Raw genomic sequence first — 23,379 nt, forward strand, 5'->3', positions numbered from 1 at the left:
CTTAATGAGGTCCCATTTAGATGTTATTGTAAGGTTCAGTGAGGCTGGGGTTCCCAACAGCGGGGACAGCGCTTGCCTCTCTCCGCGAGTGGCTCTTCTGGGGGGGAAAGGGGCATGAGAAAAAAGAGCCCTCAGAAGACCAGTCCGGCGGGGAGCCCAGGCCCAGCCGGGAGCCCAGCCTTTGGCAGGGGCGCAGCGCCCAGGAGGACGTGGCAAGCGGGCGGCGGGGGCGGACCCATGGCAGTTACCAGGGCCACGCGCCCGCCGGCTCCTGAGCTCCGCTGCGCCAGCCCCCCTGCCCAGGGCTCGAGCCTCTCTCTCTCCGCCTTCTTCTCCCACCTATCAGGCTTCCCGCGCTCAGTCCGTTCTCGCCTCTGATTGGCTGACCTACGCGGAGGGGGCGGGCCCCCGGCACGCCTAACGGAGCCGGCGGCGCCCCTCGCTCAGTCTCTCCGGGTCTCCGCCCGGGTTAGGTAGGAGTGCGTGAGAGGCCAGGCGTGGGTGCGAAGATGCCCCAGGACGGTGTCTCCGGCGGCGCGGCTGGGCACGGAAAGGAAGCCTTGGCGGCTGCCGCCGCCGCCGCTGCTGCCTCCGTTGCCGGAGTGGTCGGGCTCGGTGGCGGGGCGTTCCTGCCGAACCCCGCGTTGGTGGCCTCCGTCGCTGCGCCCGTCCCGGACCCGCTAAGGCGGTGAGCGCGTCCTTTGGGGAATCCGCGGCCCTGCGGCGAGTGCGCATGCGCCCTGGGGGTGTGTTTCCCGCAGGGAGGTAGGGAGGGGAGCCGGCTTGGGCAGGGGCGGGGCCGCGCTCTCTGGTTGGTTGGGAGAAGGCAATAAGTATTTCTGTGTATATCGGTTTCTCTACCTTCCCTCTTTCCCCTTTTATTCCCCCCCTGACGGAAAGGCTCTCTCCCCAGTCCAAAGGGGCCTCGGCGCTGCCTTAGCCTCCCCGGCCGGGCTCCGATTCTTGTGTCCGCCCGCCCCTTTCTCCGGGATGACCTTGGGCAGGTCACTTCGCAGGACCAGCTGCGAGGCGCAGTGTGGCTGTCCTTCGGACCTGGAGCCCCGAAAGCCCGAGTTCAGATCCGGTCTCGGGCTGGGTCACTCAACTTCAGCTTGCATTAGTCTCCCCAGCTGTAGATAATAATAAGTACGCCGACTTCCCGACGTTGCTGTGACAAAGCGCTTTACATGTTTTAAAGCGCTATCTAAAAGCTAGTTATAACTATTAACTACTCCCTGTGCCTCAATCTCCCCAGCTGTCATCAATAAGCACACCTACTTCCCAGGGTTGCTGTGAGGATAAAGTGAAATGAGCACTTTATACATTTTAAAGTTCCATCTGAAGACATTATTAACTTCCCCTCTCTAGTCCTCAGTTTCCCCAGCTGTAGATAATAATTACACATACTTCCTGTGAGGATAAAATTTGTATTTTATCCTACAAAAAGTATTTGTAGAGTGCTTTATACATTTCAAAGTACTATCCAAAGGCTAGTTATTCACTTCCCCTCTCTAGTCTTCAGTTTCCCCAGCTGTAGAAATAATTATATCTACTTCCTTGAGGATGTAGATATACATCTACTACTTGAGGATGAAATGAAATTATATTGGTAAAGTGTTTTGAAAGCCTTAAAGTAATATCAAAAGGCTACTTACTATTATTATTAACTTCGCTTCTCTGGGCCTCAGTTTCCCCAGCTGTTAATAATAAGCACAGCTACTTCCCAGGGTTGCTTTGAGGATAATATGAAATTGTATTTGTAAAGTGCTCTACACACTTTAAAGCATCATCTAAAGGTTAATTATTATCTTCCCTTTTCTGGGCCTCAGTTTTCTCATAGGAAAAGTAAATAATTAGGCTAGATAAAGTGTAAGGTTCTCTTCAGTCAGATGAAATTGGGAGAGCTTGGAGCTTGCCCTAGAATGTAGGACCAGCATTTTGTCCTCTCTGCCATAAGCTGCCTTTTAGGAAACCACCAGCCCCTCAGGGTTCTGCTTGTTAAGACTTAATAAAAGACAGCATCTAGTCCAGGGATTCCTTGAGCCCTTTTGGTTCTCTGGTGATGCCCATAGCCTCCTTTGGGGTTTTAAACCACTGCTTTAAAATATAATTTTAAATATTTGAAGAAAGTGCTCCATTTCAGTGGAAGTGAAAATAAAGATGCTCCATGAAAGCAAAGATGGACCCTCTGAAACATGTCCACGAATGATGGACTCCTGGTTAAGAACTCTGGTGACATTCTAGGCTAGCCTCATGTTTTAACTGAGGAACCTGGAAGTGAAGATATTAGATCTTTTTTGAAATCGGAAGGAGAACGTCTAGTTGAAAGCCTTCCTTTCACAGATGAGAAAATAGCCCAGATAGGAAAGCATTACAGAGCACGTGAGGTGGAAAGGAAGGACTTGAATGAAATTCTAATGATGTCTCATCTTTTTTTTTTAAATAACCTCCACCTGCTTCTCTCTATGCATCCATGCTGGAATAAAGTCATTTAAGAGCAGAAAGAAAATGAAATCTGACAAATGGTGAAGCCCAGTGACTTGAGCCTCTAGTATAGAGGTAGGCCAGGATTCTGTGGGGAAGGACCTTCAAAGGAGTCCAGTCCAGTGATCTTTTGGCTAAGGAGGGGAAGGGCCAACTTGGAGGCGAGACAGGGAGTCAGTGGCCAGGAGGAGCAGTCAGGCTTGGCTTCTCCGCCTCCAAGCTTGTTCCCTTACACCAGAAAGATGCTGCTTTCCTCTTTTCCTTTTTTACCTCCTTTTTCAGTTACTTGTAGAAATAATATTTCACAATTATTTTCTGACATTTTTTGATTCAGATTCTCCCGAGGTCATAAAGGGCCTGCTCTAAGCAGTCCAAGTTTCTGTGTGGCCCCTGCCCTGACAGAAGACGCACGCAGGAGGCTTTTCTCTTCCTGCCCTGTGAAGCCCATTTCCCTTTCCAGTAGTCGCTCTCTCAGCTGTCCTTTTTGTAGACCCCGATTTCCTGGAACATATTCAGCGAGAGCCCAGCTCTGTGCACAGGGCTAGAGAGCAGACACAGGAGGAACAGCCATCCCCCACATTTAGCTTAGAGCCTTTGCCCTTTCCTGCTCCTTGGGGATCACAAGGGATTCAGTTTCAAATTTTTTTAATTCAATTTGAATTCAAAAATTCAATTTCAAATGTTTTAGGGCTGTCATCGTGGCTTAGGAGACATCTAGGAAACCCTTGGAGACGGCCTATATTTTTTTCCCCTGGTGGTAGGGAAATGTGGGCAATTGATTTCTGGGGTGGCTCTCTAGGGGGAAGACTGAGGGGGAGAGGAGCCTCAGTCCTGAAGCTCCAGGCTTCTCTGGGTGCTGTGGGCTGAGGAGGGCCCGTGGCCCGCCGCCCTGATGCCCTCATGTCTGCAGGGCACCGAGGAGTCATTTCCTAGGCCTGGATCTACTGCGGGGCGCCTAGCCTGCACGGGCCTGCGCAGACCGGCCTGATCCACTGAACCGCCCAGCTGCCCGGTGGTGGCCTCCGTCTAAGTGCTAAGCCTGGAGAGGGGAGGAGGAGCGGTCTGTCCTCCAACACATTTCTGCTTAATGACCGTATTGCCAGAATTGCTGGTTTCTTGCCGCTCTTCCTGCGGTCCTGCTTGGCTGGGCCTCGTTTAAGAGCATCTCTTTGGTGCCAGGAGCCCTCTGAGGGCGCCGCAGAGCCTCTCCACACCTCCCCATCGTCTCGCTCCAGTGACTGGCCCAGGGCGCCCCGGCTAGGGAGGGTCTGAGGCCACGCTGGAACCCAGGACGGCCTCAGGAGTGCCACCAGGAGCCCCTCCTTAACTGGCCCTTTGTTTAAGGGGCGCCTCTGCTCGCAGGCGGGGAAAGGCCTTGGGGGCCCCCACATCCCCCTGTGCCCCCTCTCTGTGACTCCCTCCGTCCACCCAGGAGCTTGGGTTCAAGGCCTGCACCGAGGCTCGCCGCCAGGAAGGATGAGGTTCCAGAGAGCGGGATCCAGACCCGGGAAAGGGCAGCCGCGGGATTCTGTGGGTCAGGAAGAGCCAGGCTCAGATTGGGCCCGGCAGATCCCCTAACGGACCCAAGCCCGGCGTTCTCCTGTTCAGTGGGGTGATGCTGGGGGGGCCCCCGCAGGGTGCGAGTGCACGCTGGCTGTGCTTCTAAAGGGAGGTCACGGGGAGGCCTCTGGGACACCCGGGACCGGACCCGCGGGAGGGCCGCAGAATGGGCTGTAGAGTGTGGGACAGGAAATCTGGGGAGCTGCCCCTGGGGGATCCTGGAGGACCCGGCCTGGTCAGTGCTGTAGGGGCGGGAGGACCCGGCCTGGTCAGTGCTGTAGGGGCCGGAGGACCCGGCCTGGTCAGTGCTGTAGGGGCCGGAGGACCCGGCCCGGTCAGTGCTGTAGGGGCGGCCCGGCCTGGTCAGTGCTGTAGGAGCGGGAGGACCTGGCCTGGTCAGTGCTGAGGAGGCAGAGGGGACCCGGCCTGGTCAGTGCTGTAGGGGCGGGAGGACCCGGCCCGGTCAGTGCTGTAGGGGCGGAAGGACCCAGCCCGGTCAGTGCTGTAGGGGCCGGAGGACCCGGCCCGGTCAGTGCTGTAGGGGCCGGAGGACCCGGCCCGGTCAGTGCTGTAGGGGCGGGAGGACCCGGCCCGGTCAGTGCTGTAGGGGCCGGAGGACCCGGCCCGGTCAGTGCTGTAGGGGCGGGAGGACCCAGCCCGGTCAGTGCTGTAGGGGCCGGAGGACCCGGCCCGGTCAGTGCTGTAGGGGCCGGAGGACCCGGCCTGGTCAGTGCTGTAGGGGCGGAAGGACCCAGCCCGGTCAGTGCTGTAGGGGCCGGAGGACCCGGCCCGGTCAGTGCTGTAGGGGCCGGAGGACCCGGCCCGGTCAGTGCTGTAGGGGCCGGAGGACCCGGCCCGGTCAGTGCTGTAGGGGCGGGAGGACCCGGCCCGGTCAGTGCTGTAGGGGCCGGAGGACCCGGCCCGGTCAGTGCTGTAGGGGCGGGAGGACCCAGCCCGGTCAGTGCTGTAGGGGCCGGAGGACCCGGCCCGGTCAGTGCTGTAGGGGCCGGAGGACCCGGCCTGGTCAGTGCTGTAGGGGCCGGAGGACCCGGCCTGGTCAGTGCTGAGGAGGCAGAGGGGACCCGGCCTGGTCAGTGCTGTAGGGGCGGGAGGACCCGGCCTGGTCAGTGCTGTAGGGGCCGGAGGACCCGGCCTGGTCAGTGCTGTAGGGGCCGGAGGACCCGGCCTGGTCAGTGCTGTAGGGGCTGGAGGACCCGGCCTGGTCAGTGCTGAGGAGGCAGAGGGGACCCGGCCTGGTCAGTGCTGAGGAGGCAGAGAGGACCCGGCCTGGTCAGTGCTGTAGGGGCTGGAGGACCCGGCCTGGTCAGTGCTGAGGAGGCAGAGGGGACCCGGCCTGGTCAGTGCTGAGGAGGCAGAGGGGACCCGGTCTGGTCAGTGCTGAGGAGGCAGAGAGGACCCGGCCTGGTCAGTGCTGTAGGGGCGGGAGGACCCGGCCTGGTCAGTGCTGTAGGGGCGGGAGGACCCGGCCTGGTCAGTGCTGTAGGGGCGGGAGGACCCGGCCTGGTCAGTGCTGAGGAGGCAGAGGGGACCCGGCCTGGTCAGTGCTGTAGGGGCGGGAGGACCCGGCCTGGTCAGTGCTGTAGGGGCGGGAGGACCCGGCCTGGTCAGTGCTGAGGAGGCAGAGGGGACCTGGCCTGGTCAGTGCTGAGGAGGCAGAGGGGACCCGGCCTGGTCAGTGCTGAGGAGGCAGAGAGGACCCGGCCTGGTCAGTGCTGTAGGGGCGGGAGGACCCGGCCTGGTCAGTGCTGTAGGGGCGGGAGGACCCGGCCTGGTCAGTGCTGTAGGGGCGGGAGGACCCGGCCTGGTCAGTGCTGAGGAGGCAGAGAACCCGGCCTGGTCAGTGCTCAGGGACATCACTTTGGCTCCTGTGGCCCAAGAGGGAGAGGCTGGGGCAGGAAGGGGGTGAGGAAGACTGACCTGGGGGGCGGCCGTGCCAGGGGAGAGAAGGAGGCAGACACGAGAGGTTGTGGAAGCAGCAGCTTATCTGACAAGGGATGCTGGAGGCTGGCATTGAGGATGAAGGCTCCGAGGGGACGAGGGGAGGCCGGTGGAGGTAGGGTGGCTCTGTGGGAGGCGCAGAAGCAGCTCTTCTGCATCTGTTGGCGTCGGGCTGTTTGGGGACGTCCGCTGGGCGCTTGGTGGTGGGCATTGGAGTCCCAGGAGGCCAGCCTGGAGACCGAGCGGGGCGTGTGGGCATCACCATCAGGACGGAGGCCTGCAGCCCGGGCCGTGTCCCCCTTTGGGCTGGGTGCGGGGTGCACGGCGAGCAGGGAGGGTGAGGAAGGCCTCGCTCGGAGCACGGACACCTCCCATTTGGGGGCAGACACACTGGACAATCGAGTTGTCTTTCACTTAGAATGAATCATGGATATTCCTTTGGCCTGTTCAAGCTTGCCAGGCCCATTCAGGCCCGACCCTGTGGGCAGTTAGTTTACGGATCTGACGGAGGCTGCCAGAGGGTAGCTAGGAGGGAGTGGGGCGCCCTGAGAGGCCTGAGGACGTGGGGCTCTCGGGGATGGACCTGGGGGACTCTGAGCTCCCTGGAAGCTCTTCTTGGGCCGGTGCCTGAGAAGGCGAGCCCGGCTACTGCCCCTCTGCCCGCAGCCCCTCCTCCGTGGGGGCGAGCCTGCCCCCTGCCCCTCCTCCGTGGGGGCGAGCCGGCCCTCTGCCCCTCCTCCGTGGGGGCGAGCCTGCCCTCTGCCCCTCCTCCGTGGGGGCGAGCCTGCCCTCTGCCCCTCCTCCGTGGGGGCGAGCCGGCCCTCTGCCCCTCCTCTGTGGGGGCAAGGCTGGCCCGCTGCCCCTCTGCCCCTCCTCCGTGGGGGCGAGCCTGCCCTCTGCCCCTCCTCCATGGGGGCAAGCCGGCCCTCTGCCCCTCCTCCGTGGGGGCGAGCCTGCCCTCTGCCCCTCCTCCATGGGGGCGAGCCTGCCCTCTGCCCCTCCTCCGTGGGGGCAAGGCTGGCCCGCTGCCCCTCTGCCCCTCCTCCGTGGGGGCGAGCCGGCCCTCTGCCCCTCCTCCGTGGGGGCGAGCCTGCCCTCTGCCCCTCCTCCGTGGGGGCGAGCCTGCCCTCTGCCCCTCCTCCGTGGGGGCGAGGCTGGTCACTGCCACACACCTTTCTCGGGGTGGGGGAAGGTGCTGCTGAGGCAGGAGGCTGGCATTTGTGCAGGGAAGAGTGCGGTACTCCAGGGGCTCAAATAGCGAAGAGCACCTCGTGGAAGTCTCATTCTCGGCCGGCTCTGTGGCACGGGGCCTGGGCAGTGGCTGGTGGGGCAGACGTGAGTGGGGAGCCCTCGGGAGCCCCGGCTCCTCCTCTGCCGTGTCCCGAGGTTGGGCCGCTGCCGTGGGGCCTCTTTGTTTTCCATGAATCTTGGCCGTGTTCTCTCTGAGTGGGGCGCCAGGACGGCCCCGGGAAGGGTCCCCAAGGGGCCCGGGCGGCCTCGGGGAGCGGGCATTGCTGCCCCCTCGGTCCCCAGGCTTTTCTGCTACACCGTCTCGCTGTCTCTCTCGGCCTCGGCCTTCCCCAGGCCGGGCTCCCCAGAGAGCAGCTCCGCAGGGGCTCCTCCAGTTTCTCCCCCAGAGCCTGCCCGCCGGGGCGAGGACGGAGAGCCGGAGCTGCTGGTCTGAAGGGAGGATTCAGAGAGGCCTCCTTGTGTGTGTATATGTGGAGGAGAAGGAAAGAAGCAGGAGAGCCGCGGGGACATTTCCCGCCTTCCTATCACTTCAGTTCTTGTGACCCCCCCAGTTTTCTCAGTTACTTAAAAACTCACACGAGAGGGCAGGTGGCTTTCTGAGGGGGAGTCCTGGGTCCAAATCTGGCCTCAGACCCTTCCTCGCTGGCTGACCCTGGACCAGTCCCTCCATCCTGTTGGCCTCGGTTTCCCCTTCTGTAAAATGAGCTGGAGAAGGAGATGGCGGACCCTGGTGGGCTCAGAGTCAGACCCACCTGAAGATGCCCAGCACAAAACACCAAGAATGTAACATGGCATCCGTCCTGGGCAGCAAGTGATGGAAGTTTAATGGAGGGGCCCCGCGCCCGAGGGGATGGACTCTGGGCGTGCTGGAGGGCCTTCCGGCGCGGGCCTCCCCTCCTCTGTCCCCGGGACGTCGGCTGGGGTTCTTATGTGTGCCGGTGCCTGCCGCAGCTCCGGGGGGGGAGGAGGAGGAGGAGGAGGAAGGCTCCTGGGGCCCAGACCCTGCCCTCCCCATGCTGTGCGACTCTAGACGGGAAACACCGATGTGGAGGCTCCTTGTAGAAAGGGACCCATTAGCAGAGGCTCGAACGAGGCTGCTACAGCCAAGAGCCCGAGTTCCGGGAATGGGGCCGCCCAGGGAAATGGGGGTGTCGGGAAGCGCAGGGAAGCCGGGTCCCCGGCGTGGGGAGAGCCTCGGCGGGGCTCCAGCTCTGGAGGGGCCGAGTCCGAAACAGCCGCCTCATTCTTGCGGCTCTCCTACGAGGCACCGAGGGAACGCCAAGCGTCGCCCTTGCCTTTGCCGGCCCCCCTGAGGCCAGACACGGGAGGGGGTGAGCTGGGCCAGGCGCCGTGCCGAGAAAGGCCGCCGACTGGAGGGGCGCCCAGGCTGTGGGAGAGGCGGCCTCTGGCACGAGAGGGACCAGGCAAGGCCTAGAGGCCTGCAGAGGCGGAGGTGGAGCAGACCTTGAAGGGAGCATTATGGTGGCTCTAGGAGGCGAAAGGGCTCCGCTGGAGGCGATGGACTGAGGGAGTAACACGGCCATCCCTACATTTTAAGCAAACCACTTTTGGGGTCACTGAGGTCCTGGGTGCAAATGTGGCCTCAGATACTTCCTCGCTGGGTGACCCTGGGCAAGTCACTTACCCCCACTGCCTAGACCTTGGTGCTCTTCTGCCTTGGAGCCAACACACACAAGTGATTCCAAGACAGCAGCTCAGGGTTTAAGAGAAACCACCTGACTGCAGGATGGACTGGAGCGGGAGAACCTGTGGCAGGACGACTCCCCAGCGGCTTGTGGCCGCAAGGTGGTGCCCTGAACAGAAAGAGGGAGCCTTGGGGGGAAGGAGGAGGAGTTGCGTTTGGCATGTCTGATGGGAAGCTGAAGATTGGAGGCTGGAGGTCAGAAAAGGGCTGAGTTAGAGAAATAGAGGGGAAATCTTCAGCTGATCGTTGGATTCCCAGGAGCAGATGTCATCACACAACAAAGCGGTGTGGAGAGAGACAAGAGGCCAGGCCAGAGCCTGCGGGGACCCCCCCCCCCAGCCCCGAGTTCCTGGGCACGCCTAGGGGGAGGCCTAGCCAAGGAGACTGAAGGAGAACAGCCAGGAGAGGAGAGAGTGGTGAGCAGAGAAGCCATGAGGAGGGAGCACCGAGAAGGGGCCACTGGAGGTGGTGCTGGAGACGGGGATCAGAAGCAGACAGCAGAGCTCGACCATGAGAGAAGAGGAGGTGGCCATTGTGGATGGCCTCCTTCCCGAGTTTAGCCCAAAGGGAGGAGAGATGGCGGATTGTACCTAGCAGAGGAGACAGGGTCCTGGGGGAGGGGCTTGCCTTAGTGAGGAGGAGGGCCGCCTCTTTCTGGGAGAGGAGGGTGCCGAGAAGGTCATGCATGGCAGGAAGCATCTGCTGGCACATGAAGAGGGAGCTCTGGAGGAACGGCTATGGGATGAGATTGACAGATGAGAGAGTGAGGGGAGAGGCATAGAAGAGCTGCTGTGGAGAGTGAGCGAGCCCATTTGGAATAAGGACGGCCTTGTAGCCATGGAAGTTAAATAAGATGAATTTGTGGGCAGCAAGACCGCTCAGCGGATAGAGCCCCGGCCTGGAGTCAGGAAGACCCATCTTTAAGAACTCAAATCCAGCCTCAGATGGGTCCTAGCTGCGGGACCCTGGCCAAATCACTTCACCTTGTTGGCCTCCGTTTCCTCATTCCATAAAATGAGCTGGAAAAGGAGATGGCAAACCACCCTGTTAGCTTTGCCGAGAAGATCTCAAATGGAGTCACGAAGAATAGGACACGACTAAGCAACTAAAATAAACTTGTGGTGGAACCAGTCAACACAATTTCTGAGTTTTCCCCAGAAAATGTATGCTTTTTCTCCACCACTCACCTCCCCCCCCACCAGCAGTCAGCAGGAATATTCCAAAGCTGAGGCTCAGCAGGGCACAATGATGATATGATTGGGGACAAGGACTCAAGAGCGCAGTGTAGAGCAGGGATGGCAAACCTTTTAGAGATGGAATGCCGGGCCCACCCCCACCCCCAGACAGAGTGCTGTGCCTTTCCCCCCACCCCTTAGCCCACACAACAGAGGGAGGAAGTGCTCCCACTGGACTGCTGGAAGGAGAGGTGGGGGAGGGGAGTGACCAGAGCACTCTGCACCCCTCCAGCTCTGCAGCCTGTGCACTCCCATTGGCTGCTGGGCAGAAGGGGAGGGGAGCAGCTTTGCCCAAGTCCCTCTACCTTTCTGGGGGTGGGGGAGGGCAGCCAGTGCCCACAGAGAGTGCTCTGTGTACTGTCTGTTCACCATCACTGGGATAGGGTCAGACTGAGGTGGACAAGGGGACAACAGGGTCTGGTCCAAGGAATTGGTCAATGGCTCCAACTGACTCCATGGCCAGGAAAGAAGCTTCATTGTGAGAGAGCAGGCACAGAGGAGCTGGTACAGCAAGGCATTCATTAAGGTAAGGTGAAGAGGAATGGCAGGTGAAGGGGAGAGAGAGAGAGGGGCGGGGTACTCAGGAAGGCTTTTTCTCTTGCTCAGGGACTAAGGAAGGGCCTTTTGTCTGGGTACATGTTGCCCTGTGTTTCCCGGGAATGACATCACTTTACCCAGGGTTCCCTCTGCCTACTTGGGAGGGGGCAAACTGCAATGTAAATGAGATGCTAATGATATGTTAAAGACCTCAGGGCAAAGGTCAGTCAAGTTCTGCTCTTTTCTTTCTTTTTTCTTTTTTTTTAAAACCTACCTTCCATCTTAGAGTCAGTACTGTGTATTGGCTCCAAGGCAGAAGAGTGGTAAGGACTAGGCAATGGGGGTTAAGTGACTTGCCCAGGGTCACACAGCTAGGAAGTGGCTGAGGCCAGATTTGAACCTGGGACCGCCCATCTTTAGACCTAGCTCTCAATCCACTGAGCTACCCAGCTGCCCCTAAGTTCTGCTCTTTTCTGCAGACTCTTGGGGAGCATTGTTTGAGCCCATCCCTGCGTGGCTGGGGACCTGAACCCCTGTACCTGCTGCCCAGAGACGCCAACCTGGGCTGTGGGTAAAGGCAGATGAATCTAAGCAGCTTGTCTGCTTTACGTGAAAGGTGGCCCCATTCCAATTGCCAGGATTTTTGGCATTCTTCCTGTTCCAGATTGCCTCTTGGCAGGGCTTGGGGGGCTTTCTGACCTCCATAAGGGGTTAGGATGGGGGAAAGGGCAGCGGAGCCTGGAAGAAGACCGAGGGCTCCGGGGATTGGGCTCACGGTGTGAACAGAGAGCAGGTGGAGAAATGCCAGTGTTGCAGGCCCAAGGAAGAGGGCATGTGAGTGTTGGAGGCGCACTCACCCATCTTTAAACTGGGGCAAGGAGAAGAGAAGGAAGAAGCGCCACACACTGGGAGGACCCTCTACAGAAAGCGGGGATTGCCTTCTTGGGGCTGGGAGGGGCCCCAGTACAACAGCCGGAGGCCTTGACTGTCTGAGCTGAGTTTGGGCTTGTGGGACTAAAAGGATACCTCGGGGACAGCAGGGTGGCTCAGTGGATCGATAGGCAGGCCTGAAGATCTGAGGTCCTGGGTCTGAATGTGACCTCTGACACACCTCGCTGTGGCACCCTGGGCAAGTCACTTATCCCACTTACCTGGCCTTTCTTGCTCTTCTGCCCAAGATAGAAGGGAAGGTTGGTTTGGTTTTTTTAAACATGGTAAGGATTTTATTGTTCCATCTGGGGCTACGGTCAGTCTGGGGTTTCTGGAAGACCAGGTTGTCCGAGGGAATATCAGTGTATAGACTGAGGTCCACTAATATCAGAACAGGAGCTGAGGAGAGAAAGACAGAGCTAGACACGGACCCCTGGAGGAAAGAGGATGTCCATTGGGGTGGAGATGGGGTCATGGAATTTCAGAGGAATAGAGGTGACTGAGGGAGGAAGGGGGCTGTGGCCCGAGCCAGGCCGCAGCACCAGGGATCCAGGACCATTCCAGCTTGACCAGCGAGTCGGGGAGAATGAGGGAAAGTCCAGCCAGCCCTTTTTCCCCTGCCAGGCCTTTGGTTGCCAAGCCTTGCTCCGTCGTTCAGGCTTTCCAGCCTCCAAATCACAGAGCAGGGAGCGGTGCTAGTCACCAAGTAACTTGGCTGAGGAAACCCTATTCAAAGTTTCCCAAACTGACCTAGTTCTCACAAGTGGCAGAGATGTTGCCTGCCATCTCTGGTCTTGTTTTCCCCAAGTAAACCTCCCTTGTCTTAGTGACATCTTGGCATTTTGACTACATTTTACCCCAAAGCAGCCCTTAACATTGATCAGCGCATGTCTGTGGAGCGGAGCCCTGACAAGGCTTACGAGCCATCGAGAATGGCTTTAAACATCCAGGAAGGCCAGCCTCGGAGAGCCGGAATAAACGTGGAGGCCCAACAGCACAGCCAAGGCACTGAGAGGCTGCCCTGGGTTCCAAGTCCGCTTTCTCTTGCGAGATAAAATAGATTCACAGAGAAGTGAACTCAGGTGATTTTAAGAGGAAAAGAATAGCAACAATGGGGGGAGGGGGGAGGATAAGGGAAGGCTCCCCTAAAGAGGATTCCAGCAGAGGGGCTGACAGGTCTCATAAGTAAGTGCTCAGCAAATGTTTATCAGTTAAATAGCTCTGAGGGTTAGGAGTCTTTCTTCACCTGAACCCTAATGATGCCATTGGCAGATCCAAGAGGGTGGAGTGATTGAAAACAATGTGGCTCTCCACAAACTCCTCCTAGGGGATCTTGACAATGCACAAGGGGCAGCTAGGTAACCCAGTGGATGGAGCACCAGGCCTAAAGGCTGGAGCTCCTGGGTTCAGATGTGGCCTCAGACTCTTCCTAGCTCTGTGAAGTCATTTCACCCCAATTGCCTAGCCTTTCTCACTAGATGTTAAGACAGAAGGTGCCACGGGCCGGGGTCCAGCCCTACTCGTGGCTGCAGGGCTCCTTGGTCGGTGGAGCAGATAGGCAAAATGAGAGACGGAAGGTAGTTCTGTGTATGTGTGTCTGCCAGGGGCAGACTCTGCATGAAGTGGCTGCTTTGCCATGCCCAGGTTTAGCCTTTATTTTTATACCCATTTTTGGGGCACAGACACATTATTCAACATACATGTTCGAGTATTGGATAAGTGAACATTAACTTTTTTTTCTCTTTTTTTAATATATTTTATTTGATCATTTCCAAGCATTATTCATTAAAGACATAGATCATTTTCTTTTCCTCCGCGTAAATCCACTGGGCATTACATGTTTTCTTGATTTGAACCCATTGCTTTGTTGATAATATTTGCATTAGAGTGTTCATTTAGAGTCTCTCCTCTGTCATGTCCCCTCAACCTCTGTATTCAGGCAGTTGCTTTTTCTCGGTGTTTCCACTCCCATAGTTTATCCTTTGCTTATGAATGGTGTTTTTTTCTCCTGGATCCCTGCAAGTTGTTCAGGGACATTACACCGCCACTAATGGAGAAGTCCATTACGTTCGATTATACCACAGTGTATTAGTCTCTGTGTACAATGTTCTCCTGGTTCTGCTCCTCTCGCTCTGCATCACTTCCTGGAGGTCGTTCCAGTCTCCATGGAACTTCTCCACTTTATTATTCCTTTTAGCACAATAGTACTCCATCACCAACATATACCACAGTTTGCTCAGCCATTCCCCAATTGATGGGCATCCCCTCGTTTTCCAGTTTTGGGCCACCACAAAGAGCGCAGCTATGAATATTTTTGTACAAGTCTTTGTGTCCATTATCTCTTTGGGGTACAGACCCAGCAGTGCTATGGCTGGGTCAAAGGGTAGATATTCTTTTGTCGCCCTTTGGGCATAGTTCCAAATTGCCCTCCAGAATGGTTGGATCAGGTGAACATTAACTTTTAACAAATCGTTTGATTAACATTCTGAGATCACTCTATACATTTGTGTGGTAACTATTGACTTTGACAGGAAACACAAAGGTTCCACACAAGATAAATGATTTCGTCACAGGTGGCTTAATTTTCTCATTAACCTGTGAGGAGCTTTGAGCTTACGGACAATCAAGGAAAATCGCCGATTACCTTTAATAAAAAATGGGTAAGTCAGAAATTCTAGATACAATTCAACAATCATAGCAGTGAGGTTGAGAGATCAGAGGGGTACTAAGAGCACAATTCAAATTTAATATTAGGCTAATCATTTTTCAGGGTTTATTGGGGAGTTTCTCAGGGGGAGTTTTGGTTGGTAAAATCAAGTAACTTAGGCATGATGGAGCTTGTACCTGTACAAGTCTTTCCTTATGAATGATTTATGTACTGGCTTTAGGAGAATGAGTTTCTGTACAGAGAGAGTAGGGGATATTCTGGGCTTGGCTTGTGGGCACAGCTTTTTCTGGGAATTATGTACCTAAGCAAAATTTAACCCATAATAGTCTTTTGGGTTTGGTTTTGTGAGTCTAATCTTTTTGTGATATTTTGGGGAAATCCTGTGCAAACATTTTGCTCTTATATTACTTTTTCTGAGACCATGGAAAGGACAACAATCATGTCAATTCCATTAGTAAGGGATATTGATGAGAGAAGTCATGCAGAGGGGGCCAAGTGGGCAAGTCCATCCTGCCAAAGAGCCACTTTCTGACCTCTTGGCGTCCACGAGTGACCTTGTCAAGACACCATGGCTGATGGCTCCCAGCAAAAAGGAAAGGTTTTAAAAGAAAAAAAAGTATAAGAAGGAACTGTGAGCAAAATCTGGCCAGTCCCATGAGGGGACATTCAGGCGAGTGGGGAAGCCTGGTCAATGCTATTGTGTCCAGTTATGTCCACAAAATTTTATAACATATCTACCATTTCATAAGCAGGCCTTTTTTCCTGGGTTTTTAAAAAACATATTTGGAAATGTTGTTAAAGTGTGATGTTGTTAAAGTTCATAATACAAAAACCAAAACCTGAGTGTGTGTGGGATCAAAAAAGGTCAAGAAAGGCTTCCTAGAGATAGATGAATGAATGAAGCACTTATGAAGTGCTTACTATGTGCCTAGCACTGTGTAAAGTGCTGAGGATAAAAATAGAAAAGTCAGCTGGCCCTTGCTGTAGAGGAGCTTCCAGACTATGAGGAAGGTAAGAGGCGGAAGGGAAGGCCCCAGGGTCCTTCATGGGTAGAATACATGGGCACCTACACCATGCTGCCTCTCCTTTCCTTTCTTTCCCACTGACAGCAGAGGGGCCCTGAATGAGGAGTAGAGAGGAGTAGGGATTTAGCCATGCTGTGGGGAGAGCTTCATACCCGGATTCAGCATGCACTTTGTATGACTTTAGCTGGGGAGAACCCCTGAACAGTCAATCCAGGGACCTGCTCTTCTCCTGCCCCAGCTCTTTCTGAGCAGAACACGGGTGACCTTGGCTTCCATTGCTTTTCATTTATATCTGGAGGCATTTCTGGGGCTCTTGGTTCACCCATGAGCACCCTGCTTTGGAGCCCTTTAGATGTCTTCTTCCTGGTCCATGGAAAATCCCAGTGGACTACCCAAATAATCTATCTGCCCATCCGTCCATCCATCTACACATATATATGTATAATTAAGGTATTCTAAGCACACACATAGGCACCATCTAGCTATTAAGATGCTGCTGAGGGGAGTCACTGGACTGGACGACTTCTACAATCCCTTCTAACTCTGGGGCCATCTTCTCTTAGTTTTTTGTTTTTAATCGTACAGAAGCTAGCTAAGTGGTTGGTTTCTAATCTGGAGAGTTTCTCTTAAGTATTTATGCAGTAGCTAATATTAGAGCATACAGTGAATTTCTGAATATTCCTTTCCGAAAGGCAGAATTGGAAGTCCTCTTTATCATTTCTCCTCCTCCTATTGCATGAAGTTCTTTATGAAATATCCTCAAACTCTTTGGGGCCTGCCCTAGTTAGAAAGGATAGCCACCAGGGGAGACCAGGGCTTGCCTTTAAGAGAAAGCCTGCCAGCCCCAGGAGAATGTTCTGCAGGACTCCCTGAGGACATGGATCCTGTTCAAGAATGTACAAAAGTCCATAACTGTTGTTTGGTTGTTTCCGTCATGTCTGACTTTTTGTGATTCTCTTTGGGGTTTTCTTGGCAGACACTGGAGTGCTCTGCCATTTCCTTCTCATTTTACAGATGAGAAACTGAGGCCCACACAGCGAAGTGACTTACCCAGGGTCACACAGCTAGGAAATGTCTGAGGCTGGACTTGCACTCTTCCTGATTCCAGGCCTGGCTCTCTCTCCACAGTGGCACTGCCCAGCGGCCACTTGTCTTCTTGGTCTTCCAGATGACCCCGGCTTTAAGCACCGACATTGATAAAGCCTGGCTCCAGGACTAAACCTGTCCCTTCCCAAAGTGAACAAGGCTCTCAAAGCTCTTCTGCACAGATGTAAAGTGATCCACTAGCCTAGGACTAAGAGGGTGTCCGGAACCTCCAGGTTTCTGTCATTGCAACCATCCAACGGAACCCGAGGTACCTCCGGGCCTGGCAGCGTCTCGGCTCAAGGCGCATTTTCCTGCATTTGGTCAGATTTCACGTCCGTTCCTTTGCCTTGTGCCTCTCTGTGCCTGCGGCTTTGTTACTGTGTGGGCCCACTGCAGCACCGGGCTGGCCTCTCTTTTAGACAGCCTCCTGCCTAGATCCCATTCCTACCCAGAGCCAGACTGTCCTAGAACTTCACAAAGTGCTCCTTGGAGATCAGTGCTGGTCCTCTCCCATGCAGCTTCTCTGTGTTCTGCCATGATGGCTCCCCTCTGGCACGGCAACTGTGACTACAAGTTTGTCCTGTGAATAATACCAAGAGTTCTAGACTCGTCCTGAGGGCGTGGGGGGGACAGAGGGCCAAGAATCGCCCCCAGTGAGCGGGAATGGATGAGTCAGTCTATACTGCTGGAGGTGGTAGATCCACTGCGCTCCTCTTTGGGTCTTGGGGCTCCAGGATTGGCGATCAGAGGCGACGCGCTGCCGCCATTTATGGCTGAGATGAGCTGGCCAGGAAGCACCCGCCTAACAGAGGCGCTGAGGCATCGTGGCTGGTAGTACGGAGCAGCTTGGTAGGATGACGCGGGGCCAGCTGTGGCCAGGCTCTGACCTGACGACCAAACAGGCACATCTAGAAGCCAAAGGCTCTCAGCTCCGCCTCCCCAGTGGGCTCCCAGGTTGGAGACCCTCCAGAGAAGCAGCCGCTCAAGGATGTGGCTCCCAAGCCCTCCGGCCGAAGAACCAACATAATAGCACTTAATGAGACGGGAGAGCTGGGTCCGTGCGTACACGGGCATGCTTTCCCCCGTCTGGGTCCCCCTGGGGGAAGGGCACACCGACAGAACAAGGAAGCTGCCGTGGGAGCCCGGGGAGCACAATTATAGGGAGTATTAGACAGTCTGCCCAGTGTTGTAGAGCTGCCCCTCTGCTCTGCTGGGAGACTTTGTGCTGGGCGTCATCGCCGTTTGGGCTCTTTCTCCGCTAGTCCTGGTCCCTGAGGTGCATCGGGGCCATTGCGTCAGTAGCATTCCGTGTGGACCCACCAGGCCAGGCCTGGCCCTCTCCCCTGAGGAGTACCCAGCTGCCCAGGGAGCCAAAAAGTCAGGCAGGGGGCCCCGGCTGAGCTTGTTGGCTCCTCTCCCCCCGGGCGCCCGACTCTCTGACCTCGGACCGCCGCTGGACTTGAGGCTGGACACTTCTTTGTTTAAAGCCTCTGAATTTCCTGAAGATGAGCCTGTGTCCCCCAAACCCAATTTCAGGGACGCTTTCCACCAAACAGGCGCGACATGAAAGTCTGAGGTGAGCCAGCCCCCCTTTATCTGAAAGATTCTCCTGTGAAGCAGGCCGGGCCCCATTTCTGCCTATCTGTGCAGGCCAGTGTAAGGCTCCTAGTTGTGCACCCTCGGAAGAGAGAGCAGGGAAGGCTACTAGGATGTGCCGTGAGCGGAGTGGAATTTGTCATCGCTCCCAGGGCGGCCCAGAACCCCACTTTGAGTTCTGCCCCATCGCGGCCGCTCTCCTTCCTTCCTTCCTTGTGAAAACTTGATGTTTGCCCCCTTTTCTTTGGGGCCTTTTCCCCGCCAAGCACATGACTGTTTTGTTCATGCTCAAAGGTTTTATTTCTGACCGGAAATGCCCCGGCTGCCCCCTGCACCCCGCCTCCGCCGGCCTGGGCAGCCTAAAGGCAAAGGGACGAGGGTGGGGGGCGGGGGCTGTGCTGAGGGCACAGGCAGGCTTCCTGCTGGGGGAGGGCCCAGATGAAGGCTTCTTGTTCTAAGCGGGGAAAAGGCTTTGGTTGGCCAAGTGAAAAAGAAAAGCCTGGCCGGGATTCACCCTGCATTTGCCTGCAGTCTTGTCCATGTGTCTAATGTGGCAACGCCCATGGCTTCCGGTTCAATTTTGGCCATTCAAGAACCTCGGGCAGGTGGGTGGCTCCACGAATGGAGGGCTCAGACACTTCCTACCTGGGTGACCTCGGGCAAGTCATTTAACCCACCCCGCGCTGCCCTCGCCAGGTTCCGGCCCGGAAGTGACAGAATTGTTTTGAAGAAGGAAAGTAAGGGCTTAAACTTAAAAAACAAGCGTTTCTTCTTGTGCTGTTCGCCATGGGTGATCGTACCCCCCCCCCATCATCTGTGCTTTAAGCCCCCCTTAAGCTGCCCCTCCCACCTTCTGTGGCAGATCCTCTCCCCGCCCTCCTCGGGGCAGGTCCCGGGCCTCGCCATCAGTCCCATCTCCAGACTCCGGGCATTTTCAGCGGCGGTGCCCAGGCCTGGAATGCTGGCTCCATCTTTGGTCCCCCCTCCCCAAGAAGCCTTTCCTGAGCCCCCAAGACGAGAGCGGCCCCCCTGCCCAAAGCGGAGCTCCCAGAGAGCGGCGGGCGGCCGGGCTTCACCCCCTCTCTGCACCCCCTGGGCTTAGCGGCGCCCAGAAACCCTTCCGCCTCGCCTCCTCCCAGTCTGGGGGTCCGCTTTAGGGCGCTCGGCGAGGAGCAGGAGTGAGCACAGCGACGACTCGGACCCTTGCAGGGAGGCGATACTGGGAGTGGTCTGGGAGGGCGGGAGCCCCGGCGGCTGCTGTGGGTGCAGAGGACACGCAGAGAGAGCTTGTCGGCTATAGCCAGACTGGGGGGCCCGATCTAGAGAGCCTGTTCACTGGCCCTGCCCAAGGCTGCAGGAGACCCCGAGGCCCAGGCGGCCCTCCGCCGCTGCACGCGGCTGCCACCTGCTGGTCTGTGGAGGACCTGCAGCCTCTCCTCTCGGGGGAGGGGAAAAGGGCTCCGAGCGGGCCAAAGCTGCCCTGCCCTCCCCTCGGTCTGGGACCTTGGCTGGACAAGGCCGGCCTGGGGCGGAAACACTTGGAGGTTATCCGAGTCCCGGGGCTGGGCCCGGGCTATCTATACCCCCGGGTTGGGGAACTTCTGTGGCCATGGGAGGCTGCCTGGGCCCAAATCCAGGACCAGCATCCACTTAGGACAAGTTCCACGCGTGACCGGCAGGGCTCAGGGAGAAGCCAGGAGAGGGAGAGCTGGGACTCGGGCCCTCCTGGGAATGAAATGCCTTCATCTCCTCCCTCCCTTGTCTTCTCCCAAGCTTTGGGGAGAACTCTTGGGTGCCTTCCCTGGATTATTTGGGCCCGGGGCCCATCTCTGCTGTGTTACTTGTGTCCTTCCCACAGATGGGCTGATTGTGGGAGCACAAGGGCCCTCTGTGCTGCTCGGGGCTGGCCAGATCCTGCAGCAGCACCAGCCAGAGGCTGGCTCTGCGGTGCCTGTGCATCACAGGGGGGAGTCAGGCCAGCCGCTGACCCTTCTCTCAGAGAATGGATTCTGAGCATCAGCTCCAGGGCCCAGCAGTGTGGGTCACACAGCTAGAAGCGACGGAGGCCAGACTTGAATCCAGGCCCCACTCTATCCCAGAGCCACCCAGCTTCTCCAGCAGCGGCACCTTCAAAACAAAAAACAACAAACAGCTTTTAAATGTTTTGTTGATTTTTTTTGCCATTGCTGATACCCCTCTTTCCAATTTTATGTACCCCGTCCTTACCGGTGCTTGTGCCAAAGTACACAAAGCCTGGGGCCAGCAAGACCCATGTTCAGACTTGCCCCCAGACGCTAGCTGGGAGACCCTGAGCAAGTAACTTGACCCTGATGGTCTGCCTTTTACTGCTCCTCTGCTTTAAAATGGATACAAAGGCAGAAGATAAGGGTTTGGAAAAACAAAAAAGAACACACTGGAGCCCAGATTCCATATTTGAGCTCCAAACAAGGCCTACCCAGAATGCTGTGTCTCCCTGTTTTTAGAAGGCAGAGCTTTCCGGAATTGCTCCTCTTGAGGGAGGAGCCCCCAAAGGCATATTGGAGAGGAGCATTGCAGTGCTCATTGTTAGAGAGCAGAGCCAGGAGTCAGACCTTGTCTTCCTTTGGGCTGTGCCCACCACCTCCTGATGAGGCATGGCCAGTGCAGAGAATAAAAGGATACGGTTGGTTGGGCCTTCCTTCCCCTTCAGGCGAGGCCAATACCAATCTCTGCTGCCTCTCAAATCCACATTCCCTAAGCAGCTATTGAAGGGCTCCAAGGACCCCATCCTGACTTGTTCGCAGTCATCCCAGGGGCCCAAATCACAGGCTTCATCCCTCATTCAGTGGCGGCCAAACTCTCAGCATATTCCTTCCCTTCTCCCTGTAATTCAGTCTAGCCAGGCCCACCCTGGACCATCCCTCCTTAGACTTACCTCTGCTACTCAGTTCCACTGCGTTCTGTGGAGCCTCCATTCTGTTGTTAACTCACTTACCTTCATCATAGAAATCTTTTCAACTCTGTTTCTTCTTGCTCTAAGACATCTGACTCCTGAAGACACTAGATCCTTAGTCATTTTTTCAGTACAAGATACTCTTATCTCTTGGGTTCTTTTTTTTTTCAAACCCTCACCTTCCATCTTAGAATCAATACTGTGTATTGGCTCCAAGGCAGAAGAGTGGTCAGATCAGGGCTAGGCAATAGGGTCACCCAGCTAGGAAGTGTCTGAGGCCAGATTTGAACCCAGGACCTCCCATCGCTAGACTGGCTCTCAATCCACTGAGCCACCCAGCTGCTCCCTTTCTCTTGGGTTCTTGACACACTCTTGGGCTTTCCTGGAGGAGAAGTCGTAGTCCTTGCTTGATACTGCCACTTCCAGGCTATCCCTTTGTTACCATCACTCAGCAGACTCTCTTCTGTCAAGTCTATTCTATCCCTCTCTGTTACCCTACCTAGATCCTTGTGGACCTCGTCTACCAACCCCAGAATCATTCTCCTTCCTTTTTCAAGGGGATCAGTAGCATCCTTTCTTAATCCATAGCTCCTACCCTCATACACATGCCTTTCATCACGTAAGCCAAAATCCCTTTAATATCCTGGCCTCTCAGGCTCAAGGTGCTCTCAATTCCCACTGCCTACATATTCCATCCCAGCTACATGCAAGGGTAAGCCTACCTCTGATCTGATCATGATCCAGAACTTGAACATTTTTCTCTGGCATAGCTCCTTCAGCCTCTTCTGCCTTGGCCTTTTGACATTCTTCATCCTCCCTCTCTGTGGTCTGTTAATTTTATGGTTGGACTGAGTATTTAATTGGTCACCAGGAATTTGATTTCTAAATCTCCAAAATGAATTACTAAAGTCAAATGGAATTTATGGTAGTTTATTTTACAAAAGAGGAAAGATATTAAGGAAGAGAGAGAAGAAAAGGAGAGAGAGAGAGAGCGCGAGCGTGAGCAAGCTCTGGCTTCCTTTGAGCTAGGTAGCAATTCTAAGGCCCCATCCAGGGGAAAAGAGTCTCAAGACAATGGGCCTTTTCCAGAGGCTGATTCTTCCAGAAAGGGCAAGGAAGGAAGTCGGCCTTTACACTCACCATGTGTCAGTTCAATCAGCAGATTCTTTATCAGCCTTTACCAGGAGAACTGCTTCTTACAGCAGGCTCCACTCCAAGTGTCTCTCAAACTTCCAGAAGAACCAACCCTGTTCAGGCCCTTGTCTCTTTCTTTTAAAGACCTTTTTTTTTCCTTGCATCATTTCCCCTAATTCCACATCTACCAATCACAGCTGACGCTCTGCTCTAGGACTGCCCAGAAGGCAGTTAGTTGTTTCTGACTCATTACCTACTATTGCACACGTGGGTTACAGACCTCCCACTTCATGATTAAGTGGGATAGTTACACTTTGGGTGATGACATCTAAGGTGGGCACAATCTTCCCACTCAACTTCAAGTATTGTGCTCACATTTGGGGGGATTAAAATCTAAAAATAGACCCGGGATTACAATTTAATCTTCACAATCAAGAAAGAGCTGAGTACCTTCATTGTTACAATCAGGGGAGAACCAAATCCAGTCTTCACGGGTATCAGACTATTCTTTTGGCTTTGGCTTTATTTTTCTTCCCTGTACAATTGACCCATTAACTGTACACCATCCTTTACTCTTGAATCTCTTGCTCCCTTATGCTGCTGCCAGTGATGCCTTGCCAAACTCTAACCCCATGGTTATCCCACCATACTTATTTTACTTCCTACTTGAAAGTTGCTGAATATTGCTGGAAAAGTTCATGCAATTACTCATACTTACGTAGAATATCTGGATCTGATCAGCTGAAACTGGATCCTACTAGTTTCCTCACTTTTAGTTCTCGAGTGATGGATTTCATGGTTTTTATATACATAACCACACACATATATCTGTAAAATATTGCTCTCATTTGTAGTTCTGTGACTTTTAGGAATATATATTCCTCTGAAGAAATGTGGAAAAGTTATAACTCTTAAAGAGTATACCTGGAGTAGAGTCAAGGTGGTGGGGTAAAGGTAGGGAAGGACTCATCTGAACTCTCCTAGAAATACTCCTTCAAACAACTTTAAAATAATGGCTCAAAATTAATTCTTCAGCGGTAGAACCAACAAAAGAAGGGAGCGAAACAATTTTCCTGCCCAAGACAACTCAGAAAGTTGGCAGTAAAGGTCTGTCTCACTGGGGTGAGAGTGGAGCACTATCCAACACAGGTGGTTGCCAGCAACAGGCTCTGGGGGGTAATAGGATGAGCTGTGGCAGCTTCTGGAACTCCTAACCCACAGAAAGTAAGGAGGTTGGATAATTGGTCAGAAGGTGATTACAGAGAATTAATATAGAG

The 23,379-nt window shown here is 55.2% G+C and overlaps 1 protein-coding gene across 36 annotated transcripts in view; it reads left to right on the forward strand.

The window, feature by feature from the left end:
- Nucleotides 1-396: 396 nt before the first annotated feature.
- ZNF638 (zinc finger protein 638) overlaps nt 397-23,379 on the forward strand; it is a 150,411-nt gene continuing 127,428 nt past the window's right edge. For 21 of the 36 annotated variants that reach the window (XM_056813923.1, XM_056813951.1, XM_056813939.1 and 18 more), the window contains exon 1: nt 451-688. In XM_056813923.1, coding sequence (XP_056669901.1) covers nt 510-688 — 179 coding nt within the window. In that variant the 5' untranslated portion in view covers nt 451-509. Of the gene's footprint in view, nt 689-23,379 lie in introns of all 36 variants that reach the window. The other 15 variants (XM_056813980.1, XM_056814038.1, XM_056813986.1 and 12 more) reach the window with 2 other exon arrangements.

This window comes from Monodelphis domestica, chromosome 1, assembly GCF_027887165.1.
Source record: "Monodelphis domestica isolate mMonDom1 chromosome 1, mMonDom1.pri, whole genome shotgun sequence".
NCBI classification, from domain to species: domain Eukaryota; kingdom Metazoa; phylum Chordata; class Mammalia; order Didelphimorphia; family Didelphidae; genus Monodelphis; species Monodelphis domestica.